This window comes from Amphibalanus amphitrite, unplaced genomic scaffold (assembly GCF_019059575.1).
Source record: "Amphibalanus amphitrite isolate SeventyFive unplaced genomic scaffold, NRLGWU_Aamphi_draft 000279F_arrow, whole genome shotgun sequence".
Lineage (NCBI taxonomy): Eukaryota > Metazoa > Arthropoda > Thecostraca > Balanomorpha > Balanidae > Amphibalanus > Amphibalanus amphitrite.
In genome coordinates, this window is record NW_024881774.1 from 40,378 (window position 1) to 65,607 (window position 25,230).

Genomic DNA, 25,230 nt, shown 5'->3' on the forward strand with positions numbered 1-25,230 from the left:
TAGTAATCAAGAACAATGGTATATTACCGATTCTGCATATTATCTAAATTTGTCAAATTGCAACTATGAACAAACAAAATAATATTGATAACCATATTTACACAAAAATACCTTGCAACGTTTTGTAATTGGAAAAACTGTTAATACACACTGTGGCAAAAATTAGAAACCAAAACAATAGACATCAGAAGTATTTAATGCTTTTATGGCGCGCGAATGACAAAACATGACGATTGATTTTCTGTGTGCCAAGTGGCCAAGCCAGCACAAAAACGAGAATGCGTGCCAGAGTCACTCAGCATAGGTTAGGTAGCATATTTTATCGATATTGATGTTATTGACTGTATTGCATTATTGCACAAAAAGTTACCATATTTTGGAAACCAGGACCACTGGAATTATAGGTTTGTACATCGTAGTTGTTTTGCTTTAAGTTCTGCCTTCTGGTCTCTGTGAAACAGAAAGTTTGCAGTTTCAACATTTCTTAGCAAACTTTCTCTTAAAATCAATATTGGTATTCAATCTTCTGTAAAATGAAATAGCTTGAATCTTGCTAACTCAAAGTTCATACTGAGGCTTGAAGTTTTCTTGAAATCCAATCATTAATGCTTGGTATTCGTTTCTTGCAGGTGCAAACTTGAACTCAAGTTTCATTTTTGGTTTTGGTAAAGTGAATATTGTTTCTTTGTAATTACTAACATTTCAGTTGGGCAAACTATGGGGAGGTAATTATGAGCTTGATCAATCAAGTTCATGCGTGTTACGGTCCAAGGCGGACATGAGGACAGGTGGCGCCGCCGCCACTCGCATAGCGGCGGGAACGTGAACTAACCTGTTTACTATAAGGCCGCTGTGCTAACGGCCGCTGCGGGCGCCGTTTCGGGCTAGTTTTGACTTTGTACCGCAATTAATGGTTTATTTATAATAAAAAATGGACTAGCGAGTCGCGAGAGTCGTGCCGGAATCAGAATTCAATGTTCTACAAAACTAAGCCATTTTCATTGTGATCACATCATCGACTTCACCGCCCAACCCAATAAAGCAGAAATATGTCGTGTCACCGGTGATTACATGCAAAAATTCTTTGGCATGTAGCATAAAAACCAGAACACCTTTGACTGCAGCGACTATGCGGTACTACAGAAAATTGTATGGCCTACCTAATGGTGCCCATTACTTAATAATTAAGCTGAGTATTTCGTCGCCTAACTCTTGTAAAACCGTATGTCCGCTTGTCTATGGAGTTTGGACCGTAACGGATTATGACATCATGAAAGGGGGCGTGGCAATAATGGCATGACCATATAGGTAAGGAGTTGAAATAAAGATTTTGATTACTTTTAATGCACCAAACTATTCAAGTGTTTCATTTCGATTGTTATAATGCCCATTTGGACAAGATTTCTTACCAGGTGAAATGCAATATTCTATATGGATTGGCCTGAACTGCAATGCAGTTCAGCTCAGGGCCTCGGCTAACATGTTAACTGGTGGGCCAAATGGCCCACCAGTGACCCGAAATGGCCCACCAGCCTCAAAGATTTGGCCCACCAGTAATTTTCTGAAAAATCGAAATTTTCCCATTTTACATCACGACATAGGTAACATTGTCATACAGACAGATACAGAGGCCCTACATACATTGTTACATTTATTAAAAGTAAGAACTTGATCGTCGTTGCCCGCCTAATACCATCACCATTCCCGGTTTCTTGAGACAGCCGTAGGTTAAGCCCCGGTCACACTTCACCGGATTGGACCAAAGGACGAGAGACGGACGGCGTGGGATGTCCGTTCGTTTCCGTTGGACGTCCGTTTCTCATCCGTTAATATCTGTTCCATGTCCGGTGGTGTCCGGTGTGCTCAACCGGACACCACCGGACATGGAATGATGGAACGGATATTAACCCGCGCCCTGCTGGGGGGGGTGTTTGAACACCCCCCTTGTGGTTTTTCGCGAATATCTCAAAAACGGCGGCGCGGAGCGCCGCCGTTTTTGGTACACCTTATCATACATCAATTCTACACATGTTGTGAAAATTTCAGACCAAGGTCATTCAAGGTCAGGTCACCAGGTCACTTGAAGTGACCTCACCTCATAAAAAGTTTCAATGTCTGTCATAGCTACACCGAGTGACCAATCGCTTTAAAACTTTCAGCGATTGCTAAGAGCAATAGCATGTACAAAATATATATCTCAGAATTTTGATATCGATGACCTAAGGTCAGGTCAATTTTGCGACCTCCCCATTATAAGTCAATGGGAGAAAATTGAAATGCGCCTCTTTTGGACAAAAGACATTATAAACACTTCCAAACACTAAATTACAAGTGGTTTAGACACACTGAACATGAAAATAATGTCCGTGACCCTTGTTTATGCCCTGAGGTCATCTTAGGTCACGAATGGTATCTAACAGTTTTTCGCAAATAACTTTTGATAGAGGAATGCTAGAGCGATGAAAACGCCTTAGATGTGTTCAGCTCGACGATACGGATTGACTGATATGCAGCATGACCCTTTCCGGTCAGGTCATGACCTTGACCTGAGGTCAAATTTTCAAGTTGACCTTTCAAGGTCAAGTTATAGTTCATTCGATGCGTCTTGACGAGAGGAACACGATGCCGGTGAAAGTAAGCTCGTACAAGGCTTGGGTCAAAAGTTATTGCAGAAAAACTGTTTCCGAAAAAAATCGGCTATTTTTGCAGTTTTTGCCCCCTGCAGGCAAAACCGTTGACGCTAGGTCAAATCTGAGAGAATTACTCAGAAAGGGCGTTAATAGGGCTATCGAATGCACTTTTCCGCGGCGCTGTAGCTCTATTGGTTCCCGAGTTATGCGTTGGCTTCTTGGAAATTTTCGACATTCGACCTGGAAATCGGCGAAATTTTGCCTTCAATGACCTCTGGTGACCTGACCTTTGACCTGACCAAAAAATTGACCGAAGTGATTTCGTCATTATTTTTGACGCTCTTTCGAACGCCGCCTTCCGCGTATCGCTACGTGGCCCAGGAGCCGAGTTACAAGGGGGGGTGTTCAAACACCCCCCCCCCCCCCAGCAGGGCGTGGAAATCCAGGACCCCCAGCCGGGCGCGGGTTAAAGGATGACAAACGGACGTCCAACGGAAACAAACGGACATCACCGGACGCAGACAGTTCTCGTCCGTTTCTCGTCCGTTGGTCCAATCCGTTTAAGTGTGACCGAGGCTTTAAATTTTATGCAATAATCGTGAAAGACGTTTGCCTCTGTCAATTACAGATAGTGTCGGCGGCTTCCAGCCGATTGAGGTCTGCGAGAGTTCTTGCAAGCTTTCCGATCGATCGAGTGGTTACAGTCACATAAGCATCTGCCGCAGACCAGTCGGTTACAAGAAAAACTACGTATAAAGAACAGACCAGTTCAGACGGTCGGGGATAAGCCTGCGAGCGATCTCAGACGGCTCGCCGATAGACACGATATAAGCCAGAGTCAAACTAGAGGTAGTGTCCAACTTCCAGCCGATTGAAGTCTGCAAGCGATACTATGCGTCTTCACGAACGGTATGATGCTTGCAGTCGCACATCTGACCAGTTGGACGAATTTCGAACCGTTCACAGTCAGCGTTCCAAAAATTTCTCATTTGGGCTGAAGATGACACTCAAGAATAAGAATGGATAATTTTCCACTCTCACATTTTGGATGGCTAGAATTTTCCACTCAGACACCCAAGAGAAATCTGAAGTTTGGTACACTGTTCACCAGAAGTGTACATAAATTAGTTTTTTTTTTTAAAGAAAATATTAGGGTTGCGCAGTGCGCTTGGGCTTTTGAGTGAATTCTTTTCCATGCGACACCAATAGACTTAATGATCATTTTCAGAGATGTTGGGGTTGCTGCTACAACCCCCTTTTGGGGTTCCTGCTACAACCCCTTTTTGGGGTTCCTGCTACAACCCACTTTATATATAAAGTTGCACTTGTGCTGTTCACAATTCCTCCCGATCCACCCGACAACGCCCGATCCCGTCCGACCGCTTCCGAATCTCCGACTAGTCGGCGAGCGATCCATTCAGGGCTCGCTGATTTTTAACATCCGACCGGTCGTAAGTTATCGTCCAAAGTTTTATAATCTGCGTCAATATTTTGTGCATACTTGTACGATTTTATGTGCACCGCCGGAGTATCACCACTGAGAGGGTTGTGGGTCCCTACTCTCTCTCCTCTCTCTGAAGAGTCGGGGGGGGGGGGGGGTCGAGCCCCGTTTTTTTACATTTTTTAATGCCATCCTGACGTTTTTTTTTTGCAGGATAAAGTGGCCGAAATCTGGGGAGAAATCGAAAATGGGGGGGGGCTATGGCTACGAAGGTCAGTCCATGTCGCTGCCCAAGTGGCCCACCAGTCAAAATTCCTTAGCCGAGGCCCTGGTTCAGCTCACATTATCTGCATTTCCAGTCTTATTGTAGTTGTAAATGTTCAAACATATGAAAACAAACAAATGATGTTGGTACTTGGCACCATATGTCATGGTGGGTGTCAAGGTCATGTGAAGGTCAGGTCAAGGTCATTAATCTTAGATGACCTTGATTCACTCTTAGTGGTTTTGGTGCCTATGCAGCATGTTACAAAGCTGTCAGTGGTGGTTGATACCTGCCTTCTATGGATAGCTGGCAGGAGGCCTACTGGTTGACCTGACCTGACCTGTCCTGACCTAGCCTTAATGCATGAAGACATTATCTGTGATCAAAACTATCATGAATTTTGTAATCAGAACCATGACAAAACGCCCATAACAGCCTCACTTTATGAAGTTTAAAGCAGGCCCCAATTATTCCGACTTTTTGCTCATTGACCTGACCTGGAAGGTCAGCCAATACCTAGGACCTTAAGATTTGGTTTGTTTTCACCTAACCTAGCATAAACTGACCCCTTTTTGTCATCTGCTGGGTCTGGGATGGAGCTAGCTAACCTAGCGTTACTTAACCTAACGTTCAGCTGTCACGGGTCCAGTTGTCCACTACACTGGTTCACTTGTCCAGTGGCTCAGTTCTCCACTGGTTCAGCTGTCACTGGCTCAGTTGTCACTGGTTTAGCGTTACTGGGTCAGTAAAGTTCTCAGTCTACCAAAATATAAGCTCGTCTTATATACTAAATATTAGATCGTCTATCTTGGCTCAAGTCGCTCTAGTCTAGCGTCTGTCGTGCAACGCTGAACGAGCGCTGTTTGACACTGCGCGTCCTTATTTCGGCAGTACGGCAGCATATCATTAAAAGAGGCGATGTCTATGTACCCATCGGAACCTAGCGTTTCAACTTCAAATGGAAAAATGGAAGACGTAGTGGGGAGTGCATCATCTGCCTTACTCGGTAAAAGCCGTCCATCAAAAGCTCCCGAACTGAATTTGGTGGAGCGGCGGAACTGGATGATACACATTCATTTCATCAGAAAAGAGTTTGACACTTGCAAGGCGTTGCTAAAAGAACAGCTGCAAGAAACGAACGACATGTGCGAATATGCTTGCTACATCCAGGGTCTGATCCTGCGCTCCGAGGGTAGCATTCAGCACTCGTTCGAGATGTTCCAGCGCTGCCGCGAGCTGAACCCGCAGAACGTGGATAATTTGCGACAGATGGCCCGGTCTCTGTTCCTGCTGGGCCGGTTCGACATGGCGGTGGCCGCCTACACACAGGCCGAAAAGGAAGCCAGCAGCACCCCCGACTGGGAGATATTCTACAGCAAAGGACTGTGCTACAAGCACCTAAAGCAGCTGGCCGCCGCCCGCGAGGCGCTGCGCCGCTCGCTGCAGCTGCACCAGCACGAGCGCACCTACGACCAGCTGGGGCAAGTGGCGCTGCTGCAGGGCGACCTGCAGGAGGCCATCGCCACCTACCAGCAGGCCACCGAGCAGTTTCCCGAGTCGGCCGAGCTGCTCACCTCCCTGGGGCTTCTGTACATGCGCGCCGGCCAGCACCAGCAGGCGTTCGAGCAGCTCGGATCGGCGCTGGCCCACCAGGCCGACAGCACGGCAGCCATCCTGGCCGCCGGCAGCATGATGCAGGGCCATGGCGAGTTTGACGTGGCTCTGAGTAAGTACCGCGTGGCGGCCCGGGCGTCGGCAGAGTCGCCGCCGCTCTGGAACAACATCGGCATGTGCTTCTTCGGCAAAAAGAAGTACGTGGCCGCCATCAGCTGTCTGAAGCGCGCCAACTACCTGTCTCCGTTCGACTGGAAGGTGCTCTACAACCTGAGCCTGGTCCACCTCACCATGCAGCAGTACGCCTCGGCGTTCCAGTTCGCCTCGGCGGCGGTCAACCTGCGTCCCGACCACGGCCCCATCTACCTGCTGCTGGCCGTAGCGCTGACGCACCTGGACGACCCCGAGAGCGCCGAGCAGGCGTACGGCGCCGCGCTGGCCGCCCAGCCGACCGAGCCGGCCGTGCCGCTCAACCTGGCCGTGCTGCTGCACGCGCTGGGCCGCCACGCCGAGAGCCGCAGCCAGCTGGCCGAGTACGAGCGGCGCGCGGCCGGCACGCAGCCGCCGCCGGAGCTGGCTGAGACGGCCGCCCGGCTGGCCGGCCTGCTCAGCGGCGCCTCCACCTCCGGCCTGCCGTCCATCAGCGGCGCCGCGCAGCGGCCGCTCTGACGGGCGGGCGGCTCCGCCCTGCACGGGTCCGGCTCTGCTGGTCAGGGCTGACCGGACCTCGTCTCGTTACACCTAGTCACACTCGCACGGGGCATTTCGCAATGAGGCCGACCCTCGTCTTGTCATATCTAGTCACAGTCGTACTAGTCACTTCACTATGATCATCACTGTTGATTTTTAAATGTCTTAATGACCATATTCATTCGCATGCTGGCTTTCTTCATTTTGATGCACATTCAATCGTATTTTCATTTGCGATTTAGAAATGGTCTTTGCTCGTTTAGTACAGACGTGTAATGGCCACACCACATGTGATCGTTGTTTTCGCTGTAATCGCTATAATTGTTGTTTGTTTAAATAAGGTCGAGTGAAAAACATGCTGAAAAAAGAAAAACGAACCTAATCTGGCATTATAGCATTTGTCATCATGTTTAATTTGGCATGTGAGAATCGGCTCATTTTACAAACCCGGAGCGCATACGCCAGGGGCTTTGCACCCGATCTCTAACCCCGGTGGACCGGAATGCGCCGGTTCTGAGCTGGTTCGGGGCGGATGAGGAGAGATCACTGTGGGAGAGCGGAGGGCTGCGTCATCTGGGTGTCGCTACCTGCCTAGAGCATGGAGATATGCGTCTGCTCAATGCTTATTCCATTCCGTCCAAGGCCGTCGGCGGTATGCCGTTTGAGGCGTCATGTTTTGTTTGATGAATAAATGCACCAACAAGTTGTCAATTTTTAGATAATACGACATTTCCAACAGTTTCCTGTTCATACCATGTACCAAGACCTGAATCATTGCACTGCTTTGCACCGGTTTTTGAGTTCTGACGTCTGGAGAAGGGTAACCACTAACCAACAACGCTAGTTAGTTCAAATTACGAAAATGGGTGCGTTCTGTTATGAAGCTGTTTCGGATCACGCATTTCTACGAACAGTTATTTTGATATTATGTTCTAGTCGCTCTCTTAATCCGCTCGAATACTGCAATGCATTTTTTCCTTTGCTTTGTGTCAAACGCGACAGGGGAGGTTATTCGACAGTTTTCCAGTAGTGACGGAGTTGCGACGGGCACAGGGCATAGATTATTCACCTCTCAGAAGACGCGACTAGCCGAGCTCCCTGGTCAATACTTCTCACCCGGTCCAATCCTGTTCAGTCCCGACCAGTCAAAGCCACGTGTCTGTCAGTGGTCAATAAGTTTATTTTGTCTAGCTACCATTGTTTAGCTCATTGCAAAGGCATAGTCGTCTGATCACAATTGCACACTCTCACCATTGCACACACAGTTAAGCGTCACAAGAGTGACTGGCTGTCGAAGCGCGCCCACGCCTCCCCCGCGACCCGTCTCAGGACGCCGCCACCCCTCCCCCAGGAACGAGTGGACGGCCACCGATCACAGATTAAACACCGGGACAGCTGCAGCGCCGCAGAGGACCCATACACCCGCCCGCATCGGCCTAAAACGGGGTGCAAAATATAAAAACATAACGGCATAACCCTACACATCAGACAGCACCGTGCATATTGTGACCGAGCATGACACCGACTCCCGGCCGGTCGCGCGATCCATCGGGAATGTTTAACTGGAAATGGCCGGTTACGCGGTGCCTGCGGGGCACCAGGAATGCGTTAAAATCAGTTTGATGTCAGTCGTGGGGCCGCTGACAAGGAACCGTTACCAGGATGGCTCAGACATCCACTACAAGATAACGAGCCAGCAGCCATAAGGACACAACGCTGGTTTGGGGCGGACGGTCAACGCCCAGTCAGGATTGATTACAGACCCACGCCTGGGGCCCAAAGTATGTCACCCTGGGAGTGTTACAAGTTGGCTCTGAGTATCCCTTTCAGTTACAGGAACCACCTGGTTCTCTTCCCTAGTTACGGAACTACCTGGTTCCTTCCCCGGGTTACGGGAACCACCGCTGACAGCCAGCACTGGTTACCAGCCCGCGGCTGCTCCTTGCATAGGGCGACGCAAGGAAGAACACAGCGGCGTGCAACATTAAAGCCAACATATTCTCAGTGGCGGGTCGCCGTGTTAAAGCTGCTGCCGATAGCGGCGGGCGCCCGGTGAGGGTAAAACAGGCTCCCAGCGCCGGCCCAGCCGCTCTGCGCCGGCTTACACCGACCTCCACCGGTCAGACGAGACCGGCCCCCGAGCGGAGACCGGTGGAGTCTGGTAGGACCCGCCCCGAGCCAGCGGCCGCACTACTTGGGCGGCGACTCCGTGTCCCGGGGCGACTCTCCGGGCGAGTCGACTCCGCGAGGCGAGTCTCCGGGTGAGGTGGCGCCCTGGGCGCGCGCGATGTACATGCGCAGTAGTTTCATTTTGGTGGCGTTGAGCGCGGTGAGGTGGGGTTCGACCGCCGAGCCGCCGCACACAGTGTGCGCCGTGACGATACAGAACACGGCAGCCTTTCGCACCGACGACTCGCGGTTATCGTATGCCTACCGGAGAGAAGGGCGACAAGTTAGGTATATAGTAAAATAGAGAGGGACGTGAAGTCATGAGACTAGTCTCACGGATGGACGTTACTTTACGGAGCCCGACACGGAGCTCACGGGACAGGGTAAAGGCGACGTTACGTGACAGAGCCGGATGAAGGACGCAGTCACGTGAGAGAGACGCATCACTACAAGTGCAAACTGCAGAGAGCAGCCAACAAAGTGCCCGCACAACAACGGCCGGGGACACGCAAAGGCAAGTCCAAGTGTGTGGGTCACATAAAGGGAATCGTTTGGCCTACACAAGAGGCACTGAGCCCTACAGACAACAGTTTCAAAAGAACCATGTGGCGCATATCTGAACAGAGCTGTCACATCTTATTGTTGTTACAACTGACACCAAGTGGCTAGTGGCTGGGGTTATCGGGGGTTATCGGGACGTTACTGAAGTCAAAAGTCAAAACATATCCTTTATTTATCGTTAACCTGCGAAGCATATGCAGCCATGTCGCAGTCCCACCCACTTCCAAGTACCGCGTGGCTCTGCGCAGTGGGGGGGGGGGGGGTGAGCGCCTGGGCAGCTAAGTTAGGGGAAGGGGCGCTCGCGCTGGGGGGATAGCGAGGGGGACGGCGGGCGCCGGAAGGCCAGGCTCACCTTCAGCAGCAGCGGCATCAGCTCCGGCAGCCAACCGAGCACGGCGGCCGCCTCCCGCTGCTCCATCAGCCGCGTCAGCGTGTTGATCGCCGCCCGGTTCAGCGGAAACTGACCGGCCTGCACGAGCGGTCCTAGCGCGCGCAGTGCCGCGTCCGCCGGCAGGCGGGCGGCCAGCGCTCCGGCGCACTGCTCGGCGGCGCGGGCCACCTCGCGCTCGGCCGGCTCCGCCTGCGCCTCGAGCACGCGTCGGAACAGTAGCTCGCTGAAGGGCAGCAGCAGGCCGGCTATGGAGTCGCGGCGCAGCATGGCCGTGAGCGCGGCGAGGACGGGCTCGCGCGCCGCACCGCCCGACTGCAGACTGTCCAGCAGCAGGTGGAGCACGGCGCTGCAAGACAGGGAGGCGTAGATGTCAGTGATCACCGCCGTCACACAGACAGATACAGCTGACCACCGCTGCCGTATCTGTCTATCCTAGACAGACAGGATAAAGAGTACTGACAAGTGACAACTGACTACCAACAGAGAGCAAGGCACGCTGCCAACCGCTGTCATACAGACGGAGAACGCACAAACCTCTGTTCGCTCGCACTGTATCTCTTGCAAAAGCCGTCCTGTCCCCCCGCCCCTCCCCAAGGATATTACAATGATGATGTAAGCCATGAGTCGCCCATTCCCACAGACCTGCCGACCGGCGTCTGATCGCGCGGGCGAGAATACCAAGCTTGTCTACCTATCCCACATGTCACCCCCTCGCCCGTGTGTAACCATAGCGTCCGTGTGCCCGCCCACCTGTAGTGGTCGCGCCAGAGCTGCTCCGAGCCGGTGGCTGCCAGCCTGGCCAGCGAGTGCAGCGCCGGCTGCCACTGTTCGGCCGGCTCCAGGTGGAGGGCGGCCAGTGCGGCGGCCAACTGCTGCTGCTCGTCACTGTCAGAGGGCGCCTCCGGAGTGGAGGCGGTCGGAGGGTCCGGGCTGCGAGCAGGGTACAAGAGGTCAGATACAGCCATCGCGCCTTCGGGCTGGAGGCGAGACCGGGTGAGGTGAACTATAGCCCGTAGCTAAGAGACGGGCACCGATGACAATGCTACCAGATATGGGCATCCTAATTGTTCGTCACCTACACCTTTTCAATGCTAAATGTTAGCATTGGAAAATCAGAACGGTTCACTTTGGCCATTGAACCATCATGCTTGTTTCTTCGATGGCACTGCTCCTGTTCGAAGAAGGGCGAGAAGGGCTGTCCGAGCTCTCTGTTTCGGCGACCGGACTCGCTCATGAGTGGCGACCGAAACAGACAACCGCATCCCATCAGCAGCTTTGCTCCAACCCGAAATCTCTTCCCAGCGCACCAGCCCGCGCTCCTCCATGACTGTCCACTGACCTGCCGCCGTCGCCGTCCCGGCCGGGCCGGGTCCGCAGCTGGGCCGCCGACTGGTCCACGCTGGCGCGACGGCGCAGGTGCTGCTGAATGATGTCCGTCGCCGCGTCCTGCCGGAGGGCAGCCAGGAGGTCAGAGGGGCGGGTCAGAGGTCAGGAGAGCGGGTCAGAGCTTAGACATGCAAGACAGAGGTCAGGGGTCAGGTCGGAGGTCAGATGTCAGAGTCTCTGCGCACTTTCTCAGAATCTTACGACTGAATGAGCTACATAACATCAAAACATTTCGCCAGTCCATATTGGAAGTAAGCGTCCCGTTATCCCATTTTCAGACCCAAGTCATTCATTCCCCAGCTGACCAACAGCCCACGCCTGAAGCCCTTAGAGCATAGTAAGTGACGCACCTGGCACGGTTTGGGCACCTGCTGAAGGACACGGGTAAACTCTGCCGTGTTCAGCTCGAACAGCGCCACGATGACGGCCCGCGCGGCGCTCCTCGTCTCCACCGACTTCTGGTCGGACGCCCAGCTGAGCACCTGGGGACGGGAGAGCTCGGTTCAGACGGAGAACGGCAGACGGGAAAGCGTACGGCTCACGGCACGCGACGGAGAATAGCGGCACAACACAATAGACTGAGGTAAGACAGCATAGAGACGTCGAGCGAGATACTTTCAAAAAGCCAAGTCGAAATCCGCAAGCAATGACACAGAGCTGGGTAGATTCAGTTGCAAACCGGCACGTAGGTTGGCAAGAAGTGGAACGTAATTCGACGGTGCTGTTTAGGATGCAGCTATTTCATTTACTTAGAGTGTAAGTCGGCTCATGGCAAAAAAGTAATTACTGTAACAGGAGCCTGATTGGCAACTGATTGTAAGGATGATTATCTCACGGAACCCTGCGCCAATGTCGGTGTGCCCACCCACCGGTCGTACCTTGGTGACGGCGCTCTGCCCTGGTCTTCCCTACCTTGGTGACGGCCGCCGGCAGGTCGGCCTCGGCCCCGGTCAGCTCGGCCGCGTCCATACTGTCGAGCAGGGCGCGTAGGTAGCGCAGCGCGGCCGCCTTGGCGCGTCCGTTGGGCGTGTGGTACTGGTCCAGTAGGAAGTGGCACACACACTGCAGCTGCTGGCTGGCAGGGAACGACGACCTGGCGACACGCAGCGGGCACGAGTGAGGGCAGTTGTTCAGCACAGCGACACAAGCGAGGGTAGCTGTCACACACGGTTGATTGAGGGTAGTTGTTCGACACAGCGGACCCCAGCTGCGGAGGAAAGTTGCTCTTCGACGCGAATGTGCAGCGCTGTTGATAGCATGATAGAGACCGGCCCGGACATCGAACCTTGCGCACATCCTGATCCAAATGTCTCAAAACTAAAAAATCACTGAACCAATTAGGAAAGGATGTATACGAACAAAGATGAAAAAGTGTGTGACCTAACCACTCGCAGTGTGTGCCCCGTTGGCCTACGCTAGCCCAAAGTGTATCTCATCACTCACCTAACCACACTGAGTGTGTGCTCCAGTTTCTGCACCACGGAGCCGAGCACGTCTGCGCCCAGTTTGGTGAGCAGCCGCGCCACCAGCACGCGCAGCCAGTCGCCCAGGTCGTCGTGGTGTTGGATCACAAGCTCCTGGACCGTCTCCAGAAACACGCCAAACACCTGTACGGGAGGAGGGCGGTTAGAGATAGCATGCTGAGACAGCGTAAATGCAAACCACCAAACAGAAGAAGCATCAGGGTTCATTTCAAGGTGACAGGAGTAAGAACACATCGATGAGCCTAGCTATTCAGCAGCTGAGTTAAAATGAAGGGAAAATAGCGTTCGTACGCGATTTCCTTACCTTGGTGTGTGGGTCCATGAACATTTTGGTGAAGAGCTCGGTGACTCGGCAGAGCTCGGAGGCGGTTAGCATTCGGTTGGAGCGGAGCACGGCCTGCAGGGCGAGCAGACCCTCGCGGCGCTCCGACCACTGGGTAGAGGCCGCCTGCTCGATCACATCGCCCACCGGCTGCCGGCAGACGACGGCAGATAGCGTCAGACCTACAGACTACAGAGTCGACCTTTAATTGACACAGGTCAAATAGCCCAAACCGTCGACCAAGTTACCACCCTAGCGGGGTTGTTTGACAGACCTTTGTGAAATGGCGCAATTTTCACATTAGTTATTATTCTATCATTTTCAGGTTACTGCCCCTGGAAAATAAAATAAATCCAAAACCTGGTAGCATCGATAGGCCAGGAAATACGTCGCCCATTTTTAGACACATCGGTTAAAGCAGCCAATTTACCCCAATATCTCCTACCCAGCGAGTGTGAACAGACGGTGGTGGCAGTCTATACTTACCCGGTCTCCGACCTCGGGCAGGCTGCTGGGGAGGGAGCCGAGAGACTGGGGACCGCTGTTCCAGCCGCCCGCCTATCAATACACAGAGGGAAGGTGTTACCGGACACACTCGCACCCCAGTCGTAATAGACTCATACCCACACACGGTTTTGCTTTTGTCAAACTGGCCTCAAGTCCATTAAGCCCACCCACCCTTATACAGAGAACATATGAGGCTTAAAGTCCTGTAGGGATACAAGCATCTTGATGGAATCCATTCTATTTAACTGAGCACGTCAATAAAACGCCTCATTCATTGAATAAGCTGGCACTATCATAGCGATTTACGCAATTCAAGTAAGATTACGTCATTACAACATTTTTTACGAGGCAGAGAAAATGATAACTATTTCCACCAGCGTCTTGTCCAACAATGCACCGTTCCTGACCACAGTGCGGTCGTGACTCACGTCTCTGCGCGGGGTGGGCTCCAGGGACGAGCGGCCCGAGCTGAGACTGCCCGCCTCCGACGGGGAGCCCTCTGAGAACATATCGGGTACCGGCGAGCGCCACCGGGCCACCGACGCCTGTGTGGACCGATCGACAGGGTCAGACAACGAAGAAAATGACAGATAGCCGCGGGTGGACACTGGACAGGGTACGGACAGGGCACGGCATTGCACGGAGTTCGAACAGGGTACGGAGTACCAATCGTACAGCAATGTACGCATACGTAGGGTGAATGAAAAGTTTTGAGCCTAACATACAGGGTGACACAAAAAAAACGGTCATCACCAAAATTCGAATAACTTCGGAAGTTTTATTCAGATCATCACCAAACTTCGGCCACTTTAGGTCACACCTATGTAGCAGACATCCACCAAGTTTCAAGTCTTCACTACGAATACACGTGTAATACGTGTACTTTTAGTACAGTGTGTGTTTTACGGACGCTCCACGCTCCACAATGTGCTCCAGGTGAGCGCCCCGGCGCTGCAGGGCGTAGGCACACCTGCATCCGGCGGGCAAAGTTGTCGATAACCCGATAAGAATAACGTTTCAGGGGTAGCACACCCCCTGAGCACTGTCTCCAGAGGCCATTGCACTCTGTAAAGTGCACAGCCATCGGGTTATCGACAACTTTGCCCGCCGGATGCAAGTGTGCCTACGCCCTGCAGCGCCGTGGCGCTCACCTGGAGCACATTGTGGAGCGTCAGTAAAACACACACTGTACTAAAAGTATTCGTAGTGAAGACTTGAAACTTGGTGGATGTATGCTACATAGGTGTGACCTTAAGTGACCGAAGTTTGGTGATGATCTGAATAAAACTTCCGAAGTTATTCGAAATTTGGTGATGACCGTTTTTTTTTTTGTGTCACCCTGTAGTTACAGGTGACGCAGATAAATGAAACTTTGGTCATGTGTTTTGCCACTATTGATATGGATGGACACCAAATTGTGAAGTCCTAGCACTTTTTTCTTCACTTTTCAAGCGCCTTGAATCATGCTATTTTGGGTAAGTGCTCGCGGTGTCAATGACGTCATTATTTTTTGTAAAGCGGCATCCAGTCAGTTTTTTCTTTAGGTTTAGAAAGAAATATACACCCTAAGGATGTCAATGCTGGTTAAAAGATTCAATTTGAGATACATTGGAAGGCACAGTAATTGATTGTTTACATCGCAACCAGTGAAAAATACCCCGATTTATTGTCCTGGTGAAACACGACCAATTTTGTCGGCATTGCCCTTCTGATCTTCCTGATTTTCTAACAAAGGTGTATCGGTGGGTCATCTTAGTAATGCCCCATTACAGTAAGACCCTTTGAAAAGGAGTGCACTTGCAAGACATGCCATTTATTTTCCCAATTACGGAACACTTTCCTCCTTGTTGTGACTGTGACATTTAATTTTTCAGATGAGAGTAGAGACGTTCTTTTACTGACTCCACTGTTCTTCCAATGCTAGATTGAAGTGAAACACCCGCAGTTTATCAGCGGTGGCGAAAAGTGACTTTAAATTCTCAGAATCTGCTTCAATTAGCGCCAAATGTCATTACACATCTCTCGTCGTGCTCTGCAGCAGAAAGCCAAGAGGCCCAATACGCAGAGACCTTTCTCATGTCATGCCCATTGGTAAGAATGTCGCCAGCTTGCTCCTGGGAGATGTCCATTCTTACCGCTATCTGATGAGGTCACAGTCTTTGATCCAGCATCCACACCCCTAGAGCAGGGTCAATGTTTTCCGATTTTGTCACATTCTACGGCGTTTTTTATATTTGTTCATTTTGGACGCTGTTCCTGCCTTGCTTGAAATTAGCAGCTCAAACCTAAACAGTGCCATATGATGGGCCACAACCAATAAGTTTAATTTCAGGTCCTTTTTAATTTCAGATGAGGGCATGGCTTTGAAATCGCAATACTTTATAAAAGCTCGGTTCTCGATTTTCTCCCTTTTCACCGAACGCGGAATCTTCTTCACTTTAACGGGCTCTAAAAACGAAACGAAAAGAACTAATAGGACTTCAAAACTTGGTGTACACACCTAAGAATAGTGGCAAAATGTGTGACCAAATTTTCATTAACCTGCGTCACCTGTAACTGTGTTAGGCTCAAAACTTTTCATTCACCCCACGTACAGCACCGGAGTGAGCCGTCCACTCACCGGGGTGTCTGAAGGGGCGCTCTCAGAGGCCCTCCTCTGCCGCAGAAGGTCGGCGGCCGCCGCCGGACGGGACAGTCCAGTCACACCGGGCCTGAGGTCAGAAGGGGTTTCCAGGTTACCCACAGAGGTCAGCGGGTCACATACAGCTGAGGTCAGCTGGTCACATATAAAGGTAACAGGTCGCGTAGCTGGGTCGCCAGGTGATGTCCACAGAGATCAGCAATGTGTGCTGCGCAGAGAACGGTTGATCATGTTAACGATCGGCCGCGGTTGTGTCCTTATGGACAGCCACATATCCTGTATCCCGAAATACTTTTCGGCAGCGACAAGGAGGGTGTGCACACGTCTTCCAGTGATAACCCGTGATAACTAACGGAGGTGGCGCGGGCGGGGGACGTCTCTGTACTGACATCCTGGTTCCTGTAGCCACTGCCGGCGTCTGATTGTGGTGGGAGGGGTATGTGTGTCTGTACTGACCTGATCCCTGTAGCGCCGGCCGGCGTCTGCCGGTGCAGTGACGTCTCTGTACTAACCTGCGGATCCCTGTAGCGCCCGCCGGCGTCTGCCGGTGTGGGGACGTCTCTGCACTCACCTCCTGATCCCAGTGGCTCCGGCCGGCGTCTGTCGGTGGGGGGGGGGGGGAACGTCTCTGTACTAACCTGCGGATCCCTGTGGCTCCAGCCGGCGTCTGTCGGTGCGGAGACGTCTCCCGGGACGGACCCGTGGAGCGCGGAATGCCCGAGCGGCGCCGGCGTCTGCCCAGCGTCTGGGACTCGGACGGAGAGCCGCGCCCGGTCAGACCGAGCCGAGAGGGCGAGCTGCTCCGACTGCCGGCTGGGGTCAACGGGCGGGGTGACGGGTCAACGGGGAAAGGCTCTATTCCTTAATTAGTGGAGGGTCAGGACAGCTGGAGGGGTTCAGGTCAGGTCAATGGGAGGACAGTCTGTCCCGATAGCAGCGGACGGCCAGGGCAGGTGGGGAGGGGAGGGAGGTCAAGAAATCTTGTTAATTTATAGCAAGCAACTTCTCATGATGAATAGCATGAAAAAGACACTTATCAGGCACTCAAGCAGCAAGCTAGCTTATAGCAGGGAAAATACGGCACATGCAAGCTAAGCGAACTAGGGGCTCAGCCTAAATCACTGAGCATGCTGCCGGATCTGAAGTGGTACTGGTAACTACCATCGTTGAAAATTATCGCCGCCAAGCTGATTGTGACCATTCCCAGTATTACCAGTAAAACGCATATTGGGCGAAGAACGAGCGAGCGAGATAGTGAGCCCTGCACGTGCGCAAGGGCGAGAGGGTACTTCCAACGGGCTTGTGCAAAGCACCCTTCTAACCGGTCGCTAGCGGTGTGCCAAATTTGAACGCAATCGGCCCAGCCGTTCCTGAGATCTGGAAGCGGCATTCTGCACGTGCGCACGTGCAAGCGGGGTCCAAACTGACTTTTGCACGGCACCCTACTAACTGGTCCCCAACCGTGTACCAAATTTGAGCGCAATCGGCCCAGCCGTTCTCGAGATCTGGGAGCGCCCCCTGCACGTGCGCACGTGCTGTAGCACCCCAACCTTAACACATGCAGATGAATTATCTGATGGAGACCTAACTGTGTACCGAGTTTCAATTCAATCGGCCCGACCGTTGTGCCGTTATTGAGGTTGCAATTTTGGGGGTTCTTAAAAAATGTCCAACTTTACCACGCGCCACGTGCGGCGGTTGGCAAGAACGCATAGTGGCCATCACACCACAGAACTTTTACGTCCAAGTGACATTTAGTAAAGAAGACCGCTTGTCAATCGGATGTCCCGTTCCTAAGATATTAGCTTTTGAAGAGCGTCCCCACGGCCGGCCGGCCGGCCCCTCATACTCAGGATTTTCCCTTAATTCAGTAAGAACTCGCTCGCTCGCTGTGCTCGCTCGCTCGTAATAAGTGCGAACAATACCACTACTAGTCTGTGTGTAGGCAGCCAACACTGATTATTCATTTTAGTGTGACCACTATCTGTGTTGAAATCACTAGTAGTGCTGAGTTGCGTGTAACTAGTGTTGAGTTGACTCTGGCCAGTACTGAGCTGAGAGTATCCAGCACAGTACTGGGTAAGTATTGGTTCAGTATCGTGCCCTCGATTCAACACTGAGGCGAGATGTACGGCCCTGATGCGATGTAAGTCACTCACGCTGACTCTGCGTCACGGAACGGGTGCGCTGTGGGCCGGCGGACGAGGGCGGCGGCCGGGCGCGGCCCGGACCCGGCGTGCTCGATACTGCGGGAACAGGCACGGCGGCGTCACGGCGGGCCGCCACGGTACGGCAGGCGGCCGGCGGCGCAGCCAGGCAGCTCCGTGAGCCGGCGTCATAGCACTCAGACGGGTAGAGAGCGAGCGAGCTAGTCGGCTAGCGGCCGGGACAGGCGGCAGTAGGGAGGTGGGACGCTGGGGTAGCGGGATGCAGACAGGCATACTCAAATTTTGCTCAAACAGCAGAAGGCATAAGGCATACGCACTACGCAGCATCATTGAAAAGGCAAAATGCAGTCTAAAATCCATCCAGTAAATGAACGGCATACGCGTATCGTATAGATGACACTGTAGCAGTTATTACTACGATGCTAAAATGATACTAAAGGGTAGGGGAAATATTGAGATGAGGGTCCCCGCAGCGGCAGTGGATTGCTGGTGTAGCTCATTCCTAGAGTAGCTGCGGGACACCGTCATGCATTCTGCAGAGTTGCTTAGTGTTTTGGACCGGGCTGACTACTTACAGGAGCGACGGCCATTTCCGTCTGTTGACGGTCAGCGGCGGTGGGGAAAGACCAGACCGGACTATCACTCATGAACCGGGACACGAGTACTTAGACAGACAGAGACACATGCACAGGCAAAGGAGAGGACACAAAGACCAGACCACACCATCGCCGGCCCAGACACGTCCAGAGGCTGACACTCAGACAGACAAACAGACTGGGCAATTAAGATGTCCACTGTCCACAGAGCGCACATCGAGTCGGTACTTGGAATTGACACCCTACGGCACACAAAGACAGACACAGACATAGGGAGTATAGAAAGAGACCCAGAGACGTGGACACAGAAGACAATCCATTACTCCATACAAACATTAAAAACACCTCAGATTAAAATAGTTGATCACCTGCCGGTCATCCGACATATGTTATACAGTGAACTTATCCAGCTTGCAGAGGTACCGCACCTTCGCGATACGCAGCAGCTACCGTGGTCACGGTGGGTCTGTAGCTGGTCTGTGGTTCGTGGTCTATAACCGGCCCGTGGCCAATCACGAGAAGCCTGTGATTTATAACGGGTCTGCCGACTGCGGATGGCCTGAGATCTGGCCAATAACCGGTCTGTGGTCTGTGACTGGGTCTGTAGCCACTAGCCGGTTTGCGGTCCTCCAGGGGCCGGGTACTCACGCAGACTGCCGGGTCCGGCGGCGGCGCGCGCGCGTTGAGCGGCCGCGTACTGGGCGCGCACACTGGCCCGCTGTGCCGCCTGCAGGTCGATGGCAGAGGTAGAACGGAACGCGGGCGGCGCCGGAGACTTCCCTGAGAAGGAACAAAGTGGTTTATATCAGACGAGCGCAAGGGCCAAAGGGGAACAAACAGCACAAACCCCAGGGCCCAAACTCATCAACCTGTGCCAGGGGAGGGTGTTCCGTGTCTCCAGAGTCCCGCTGGCCCCCGTCAGTGTCCGTGTCCACCACCTGGGGCATTCCGCTCCGCTCCTCTCCCATCCCTCTCCACTCGCCCCTGTCCACCGGCGCGGGGCTCAGCTGGGGCAGACCACTCGTCCCCACCGTTCCCCACTCACCCCTATCCACCGGTGCGGGGCTCGGCTGTGGCAGTCCGCTCCTCCCCCGCCCCTCCCCGCTGCTGCTCCTACTGACCCCTCCCCACTACTTCCTACTCAGTACTCACCCCTGTCGACGGGCGCAGGGCTCGGCTGCGGCAGCCCACTCCTCCGGGTAGACCCCGTCCGACTGAGTCCCACGGCCGACGGCAGGCTCTCCTGGCTGGTGGAGCGGGAACGGCGGCCCGGCGCTGGTGACAGACGAAACGCACGGAGCGTCACATACAGAGCATAAACAGCCAGCAAACAGCTTTGGTTCAAACTAAGCGACAAACCAGGTTCCAGATACAGATAGGACACAGCCTAGACAACACAACTCAGATCAAACTAGTCGCGCCAGATCGTCAGAATGTATTAATATATTCCTGCCCGGGGCCGGGATGATTCAATAAATGTCACCGAGGTTTTTTAGCGAAAACTCCGAGGGCCGTTAGGCCCGAGGTGCTTTCGCTAAAAAAGCGAGGTGACATTTATTGAATTTCCGGCCTTAGGGCTGGAAGGTGTTTCCCATACCTGCCAAAAAGCTCACAACTATAGGATAGTGACGTCAGCAGCCGTGTGGTTCAACGTGTTTAACCACACCCCTTGAACCACACGGCTGGTAATATTAAAGCATTGCATTATACTTTGAAAAGTGTGGTACAGTGCACGTGCCGTTTAAATGCCTGGATGTCTCGATTTAATCATGCAATGTAGCAGGTATGGGAAAAGTATCGCACGAACCTTTGAAAGACGAATCTGGCCATTCCAAGACGAATCGAACGGAAGAAACAAGATTTTATTAATGCAAACAGGGAAATACAATATAGCAGTATTTAATCTTTATGCATTAAGAACTTAATGACGAACAGAACACAATCTAAGCGTGAATATAGAGAAAGCAGGCTAAACAAAAATAAGTAAAATCTTGCAAACAGCGCGCAGAATACCACGGTACGAATTGCATACAGGTGAATCAAGTCAGTCGCACACAGCTAATCAATAGCGCCGCGCGAACAGTACAGACAACGCTGTCCGCTACCGAGCGTGACCGGCCCACCCTGTGACACAGTACGCACTGTTGAGCGAGCCGGCGCTGCCGGACTGGGAGCGGGCGCCGGCCAGCAGCCGCTTATGCTGCGGGTCTAGCGAGTTGAGCAGCGAGTCAGCCTGCTGCCGGAAGTGGTCGGCGAACCCCCAGTACGCCCTGGCGGAGAGGCACCGCGCACAGTCAGACGGGCTGACCCACGGACCGGGCGGCGAGCGCAGCAAGACAGACTCAGCGGCCCACCTTATATGGCACTATGTGATGGGCTGATGCGGCCACACGATCAGATACACATAGGGATCAGGCTCGAAAACTGCTCAAGCAGATCAGTACCCACATACTTTTCAGAAATAAAATCACAAACAGGGGTGATATTGATTTCAATAGAATAACGGCTCATCACCTACCTATTAATCTACCCATGGCCCAGTCCAGGTACCTACCAACAACAATGACCCACCCACTAGCACATCACACCCTCTCCTCCCGACACACATCCCCGCTGCACCAGCCCCCACCAGTCCGTACCTGCGACTTGTGGCTCGCACCTCGCTGTCCGCGTCAGCCACACCGCGGCGTATCGCCTCCTGAATGGCCGCCACGTGTCGCTCGAGGGCCGGCGTCGGCCATGTGGTGATCATCTGCTCGAGGAACTCGCAGCAGGCGCGCCGGATCTCGCGCGACTTGCTGCTCAGCTGGCTGGTGACGATGGGGATCAGGCGGGCGTGCTGCGTGTGCTGGATGATGAACCGGATGGCCACCACGCCTGATGTGGACATTACCTGAAGAAGGGGTGACGGGGGTTGGAGACTAGAGAGTGGTGGGACACGGGTAACATGGAAGAGATAGATGGAGACACTCGAGATAAGGGTGAGACAGACAGACAGACACGAGAGAGACGGGGAGAGACGGATGGACACACGGGATAGACAAAATGAGACAAAGGGAGAGACAGACGGAGACAATGGGAGGCAGACGGAGTCACGAGAGGAAGACGGAGACAGGAGAAAGACGGCGACATGGGATGAAAGGCAGAGACAGAAGACATCAAAGATAGGGAGACAGAAGGGGATGGAGATACGAGAGCTTAACATGCTAGAGATGTTGACGGAAAAAAGCTGATGTGACGGGGATGGTGAGACGGAAAATGGCAGGAGGTAGGAGGTGAAGAACAGTAGTGAAAAGGCGTTTGAGCAGCGTCATTTGCACAGTGCAAATCACGATAGCTAAAGCTAACATATAGTTCTCCATTCGGGGTTAAAGCAAATTAGCTTAGCACAACGGATGTCCACTCTATTTCAGGGTTGGTAGTTTGAACAGCGCCACCGGCCGCCGGTCGCTGGGACGGGGCAGCTAGCGGCCGCCCGGTGGCTCGCGTTCAGGCAGTACCTTGGCACTGTTGGGGATCAGCTCGATGAGAACCGGCAGTAGCGAGTGACAAAGGTGGTCCACGCGCGAGCCCAGCTGCTGCGACAGGTAGGCGATCGTGATGCAGCCCTCACGTACCACCTGAGATCTGCCCGGCAGAACATCAGGTCAGGTCAGGTCAACCCTAATGTGCGCCAAATGGGACTTGCAGTTGCAGGCTGCAGCAGGGGAGATTTTCTCCTTCCGCCACTTGGAATCTGAAGAGCGGCACAGTGACAACATTGCCCAACATATAGTAAATACACAAAACCCTCAGAGCTAAACGAAAGCTGAAACAGATGACGACCGCTATGGAGAACTCACTGCTCGATAGTTCACCAAACGCTAATTGAGCCTTTTCTGTATGTATTTAGCTGCAATAAAAGGCCAAGACAGAATTAGAACATTCTGATTATTCCTGAGGATTTATACGATAAGCTGCGGTGTTAGCTTACACACAGTCCTGCATTGTGACCTGAAATTGATTCACCTGATATCCCGGTCAGCGACCCAGGATAAGGGTCCAGTCAATTAGCCAGAGATAGCTTACCTGAAGTTCTGGACGGTGAGCGTGTGATAGCTCACCTAATATCCTGGACGGTGAGCTATTGTTAGCTCACTGGAGAATGGAGATCCCATCCCAGGCTCACCTGAGGTTCCGGTCAGTAAGCCAATGTTAGCTCAGGTGAGCCATCCCGGTAGGTGGGCCGGAGTCAGCTCAACTGAGTCAGCTCATCTGAGGTCATGTACGGTGAGCTAATGCTAGCTCACCTGAGGTCCTGAACAATGAGCCAGTTAGCTCACCTGAGGTCCTGGACAGAGAGCTGCAGCGCCGGCTCCATGAGCCGCAGGTGCCGGTACAGCTCGTCAAAGTCGGCTCCGCCGGCCACCAGCACGCCTCTCAGCTTCCTCAGCTGCGGGCGAGGGGATGGCACCGTCACTGGTTACAGAGGTTAGTGGTTAGCCCGTCAATACGGGACGTCATTTACTGTCAGTGCCACCAGCACACCTCTCAGCTCTCTCAGCTGCGGCAAAGGGGACGGCACGGTCAGTGATGCTGCTATCAGAGGTCACCGTTGACAAAGTCAGTGCCGTAACCACGGGCGACCACCTGCGCTGCACTGTATAGGTATGACACATACATGACAGTGACACCGATTATCCTCACCACCGACTACAAGGATGAATAAATAGAACACCTTGGAAAACTGTGGGTCAGTCACGGCACCGAGAGATGGTGCTAGGGGATGAGATATAAGCGTCAGCAGCGGCTATATTCAAATACTTCTTGGAATCCGTGGCCATTTGTACGGTGCAAACCATCGGAGACCACAAAATACCGGCGGAAAGGACAGTGGGCCGTTGCCCGCTACTGTCACTGACAATCAGCAGAATTAGACACCGCCGACTGGACAGCGTCCGCCGCTCGCCGACCGTTTGTTTGTTTGTTTGTTTGTTGGGGGTTAGGGGCGCGCCGACTGCGAGGTCATTTTGCGCTCATAACAGAGATTTTAAATACGTCTTTAATTACTTACTTATTTTCGTTTTATGCTTAAAGGGACAGTATCACCATTTTGATGAAATTTGACATTGCATAGGCCCCACCTTTCTGGTCCGGGAACTGAAGACCGATCCTCGAAGCTCCACACCGTTATCCCGCTATCGCCGCTCAAAGTACGAAAGGTGTACCACACTTTGAATCGTGCTTCACTATCTTCACTGTTTAAATGTTTGCGCCGTTTTGAATTGACCGCCAGTAATAAAACTTTTACCCTGGTCATTTCATCAAATTTTATAAAGCCAAAACGTTTTTCGCACTTATTCATCACCGTTAAATTCATTAAATAGTCGTAGGCAATTTCCGCTGTTTCCTTCGGATTCTAGCGGCTCAACAAAGGAATTCCTCCAGCTGGAATCACAATCTCCCTCCAATGTATGACGTTTATCACGTGATTGTCACGTGACATTTTCTCCCATTGTCAATTGTCACGTCCATTTGTCACTCCCTCCAATTGTCACGTTATATTTTTATAGGCAATACCTAAGGCTACCTCTCCCTAAGGACAACTCAATCAGAAGAACGACCGCGTAAGCGTAGCGTCAATAATGTATTATCTGCGCCAGTTCTGTAGTAATTTTGCATGCTTCCAAACTGGCGGCCATGCTTGTATAGTGGTGGTTCGCTCATGAAAATGAATCATGAAAATGAAATGTGGTTGCAATATTTTTCACCGAGTTCGGTCCTCAAACTATGTTTTTCTGATTCAGAAAAATAAGAAATGCTAGTAAAAAAAAAAATCAGCTCCTTACCTGGATTTTTTTTTCGATGATACTGTCCCTTTAAGAAAGGAAAGTCAAGGGAAGTTGGCTGCACGGATAAAGGAAAATATGCTACCGTTATGGATCCAGCGCGAGTTATCTGAGAGAAGATCTAAGAGAGTCACGCTCGCCGACCGTCCCAGGTGACCGCCGTTCGCTCACCGCCTCAGTACGCGAGTCCCAGTCGGCCGACGGCTGGCTCAGCGTCTCCCGCAGGCGCGTCATCGTGTCCTCGAGCTCCTTGGGAGAGAAGATCTGTAGCCGTGGCACCTGCTCGAACGACGCGATGAACGTGGCCTCGTCGATGGCGCCGGCGCCTGCCGGTCATGGACGGGTCGGGTCAGGTCAGAGCTCAGGGTCGGGGTCGGGTCAGCTCCGATCGCAGGGTCAGAGGTAAGAGTTCAGGCCTCAGGGTCAGGGTCAGGTAATATCGGATGGTCAGGGTCAGGATAGGTCAGGCATGGAGAACGGGGACGGACCAGGTCAGATCTGAGGTCAGGGTTGGGTCCGGTCAGATCTGAAGATGAG

At 52.6% G+C, this 25,230-nt stretch overlaps 2 protein-coding genes across 4 annotated transcripts in view; one reads left to right on the forward strand and one right to left on the reverse strand.

Annotated features, from left to right (window-relative positions):
• The first annotated feature begins 228 nt into the window (after positions 1–228).
• LOC122387253 (Bardet-Biedl syndrome 4 protein-like) lies at positions 229–7,346 on the forward strand. 3 transcript variants are annotated; one of them, XM_043377312.1, is made up of 2 exons: positions 229–404; positions 5,228–7,346. In XM_043377312.1, the coding sequence occupies exon 2, from the start codon at positions 5,255–5,257 to the stop codon at positions 6,617–6,619; it is 1,365 nt and encodes a 454-aa protein (XP_043233247.1). In that variant the 5' UTR covers positions 229–404; positions 5,228–5,254; the 3' UTR covers positions 6,620–7,346. The 3 variants fall into 3 exon arrangements, with proteins under 3 accessions (XP_043233247.1, XP_043233246.1, XP_043233245.1); XM_043377311.1 differs by having other exon boundaries at positions 232–309; XM_043377310.1 differs by having other exon boundaries at positions 235–304.
• Positions 7,347–7,798: 452 nt separating this feature from the next.
• The window catches only part of LOC122387251 (CLIP-associating protein 1-B-like), a 49,344-nt gene continuing 31,912 nt past the window's right edge, over positions 7,799–25,230 (reverse strand). The window contains exons 9-28 of the mRNA XM_043377308.1: positions 24,865–25,019; positions 23,188–23,297; positions 22,366–22,492; positions 21,505–21,758; positions 21,008–21,135; positions 20,018–20,140; positions 19,514–19,645; positions 18,261–18,347; positions 16,740–16,914; positions 16,081–16,171; positions 13,889–14,005; positions 13,440–13,511; positions 12,936–13,103; positions 12,591–12,754; positions 12,060–12,240; positions 11,498–11,629; positions 11,101–11,207; positions 10,512–10,691; positions 9,723–10,107; positions 7,799–9,070 (exon numbers count right to left, since the gene is read on the reverse strand). Coding sequence (XP_043233243.1) covers positions 8,831–9,070; positions 9,723–10,107; positions 10,512–10,691; positions 11,101–11,207; positions 11,498–11,629; positions 12,060–12,240; positions 12,591–12,754; positions 12,936–13,103; positions 13,440–13,511; positions 13,889–14,005; positions 16,081–16,171; positions 16,740–16,914; positions 18,261–18,347; positions 19,514–19,645; positions 20,018–20,140; positions 21,008–21,135; positions 21,505–21,758; positions 22,366–22,492; positions 23,188–23,297; positions 24,865–25,019 — 3,128 coding nt within the window. The 3' untranslated portion in view covers positions 7,799–8,830. The remainder of the gene's footprint in view (positions 9,071–9,722; positions 10,108–10,511; positions 10,692–11,100; positions 11,208–11,497; positions 11,630–12,059; positions 12,241–12,590; positions 12,755–12,935; positions 13,104–13,439; positions 13,512–13,888; positions 14,006–16,080; positions 16,172–16,739; positions 16,915–18,260; positions 18,348–19,513; positions 19,646–20,017; positions 20,141–21,007; positions 21,136–21,504; positions 21,759–22,365; positions 22,493–23,187; positions 23,298–24,864; positions 25,020–25,230) is intronic.

Excerpts from the sequence above, each read along its gene's own strand:
- LOC122387253 (XM_043377312.1), top strand. The coding sequence starts at position 5,255 with ATGTCTATGTACCCATCGGAACCTAGCGTTTCAACTTCAAATGGAAAA.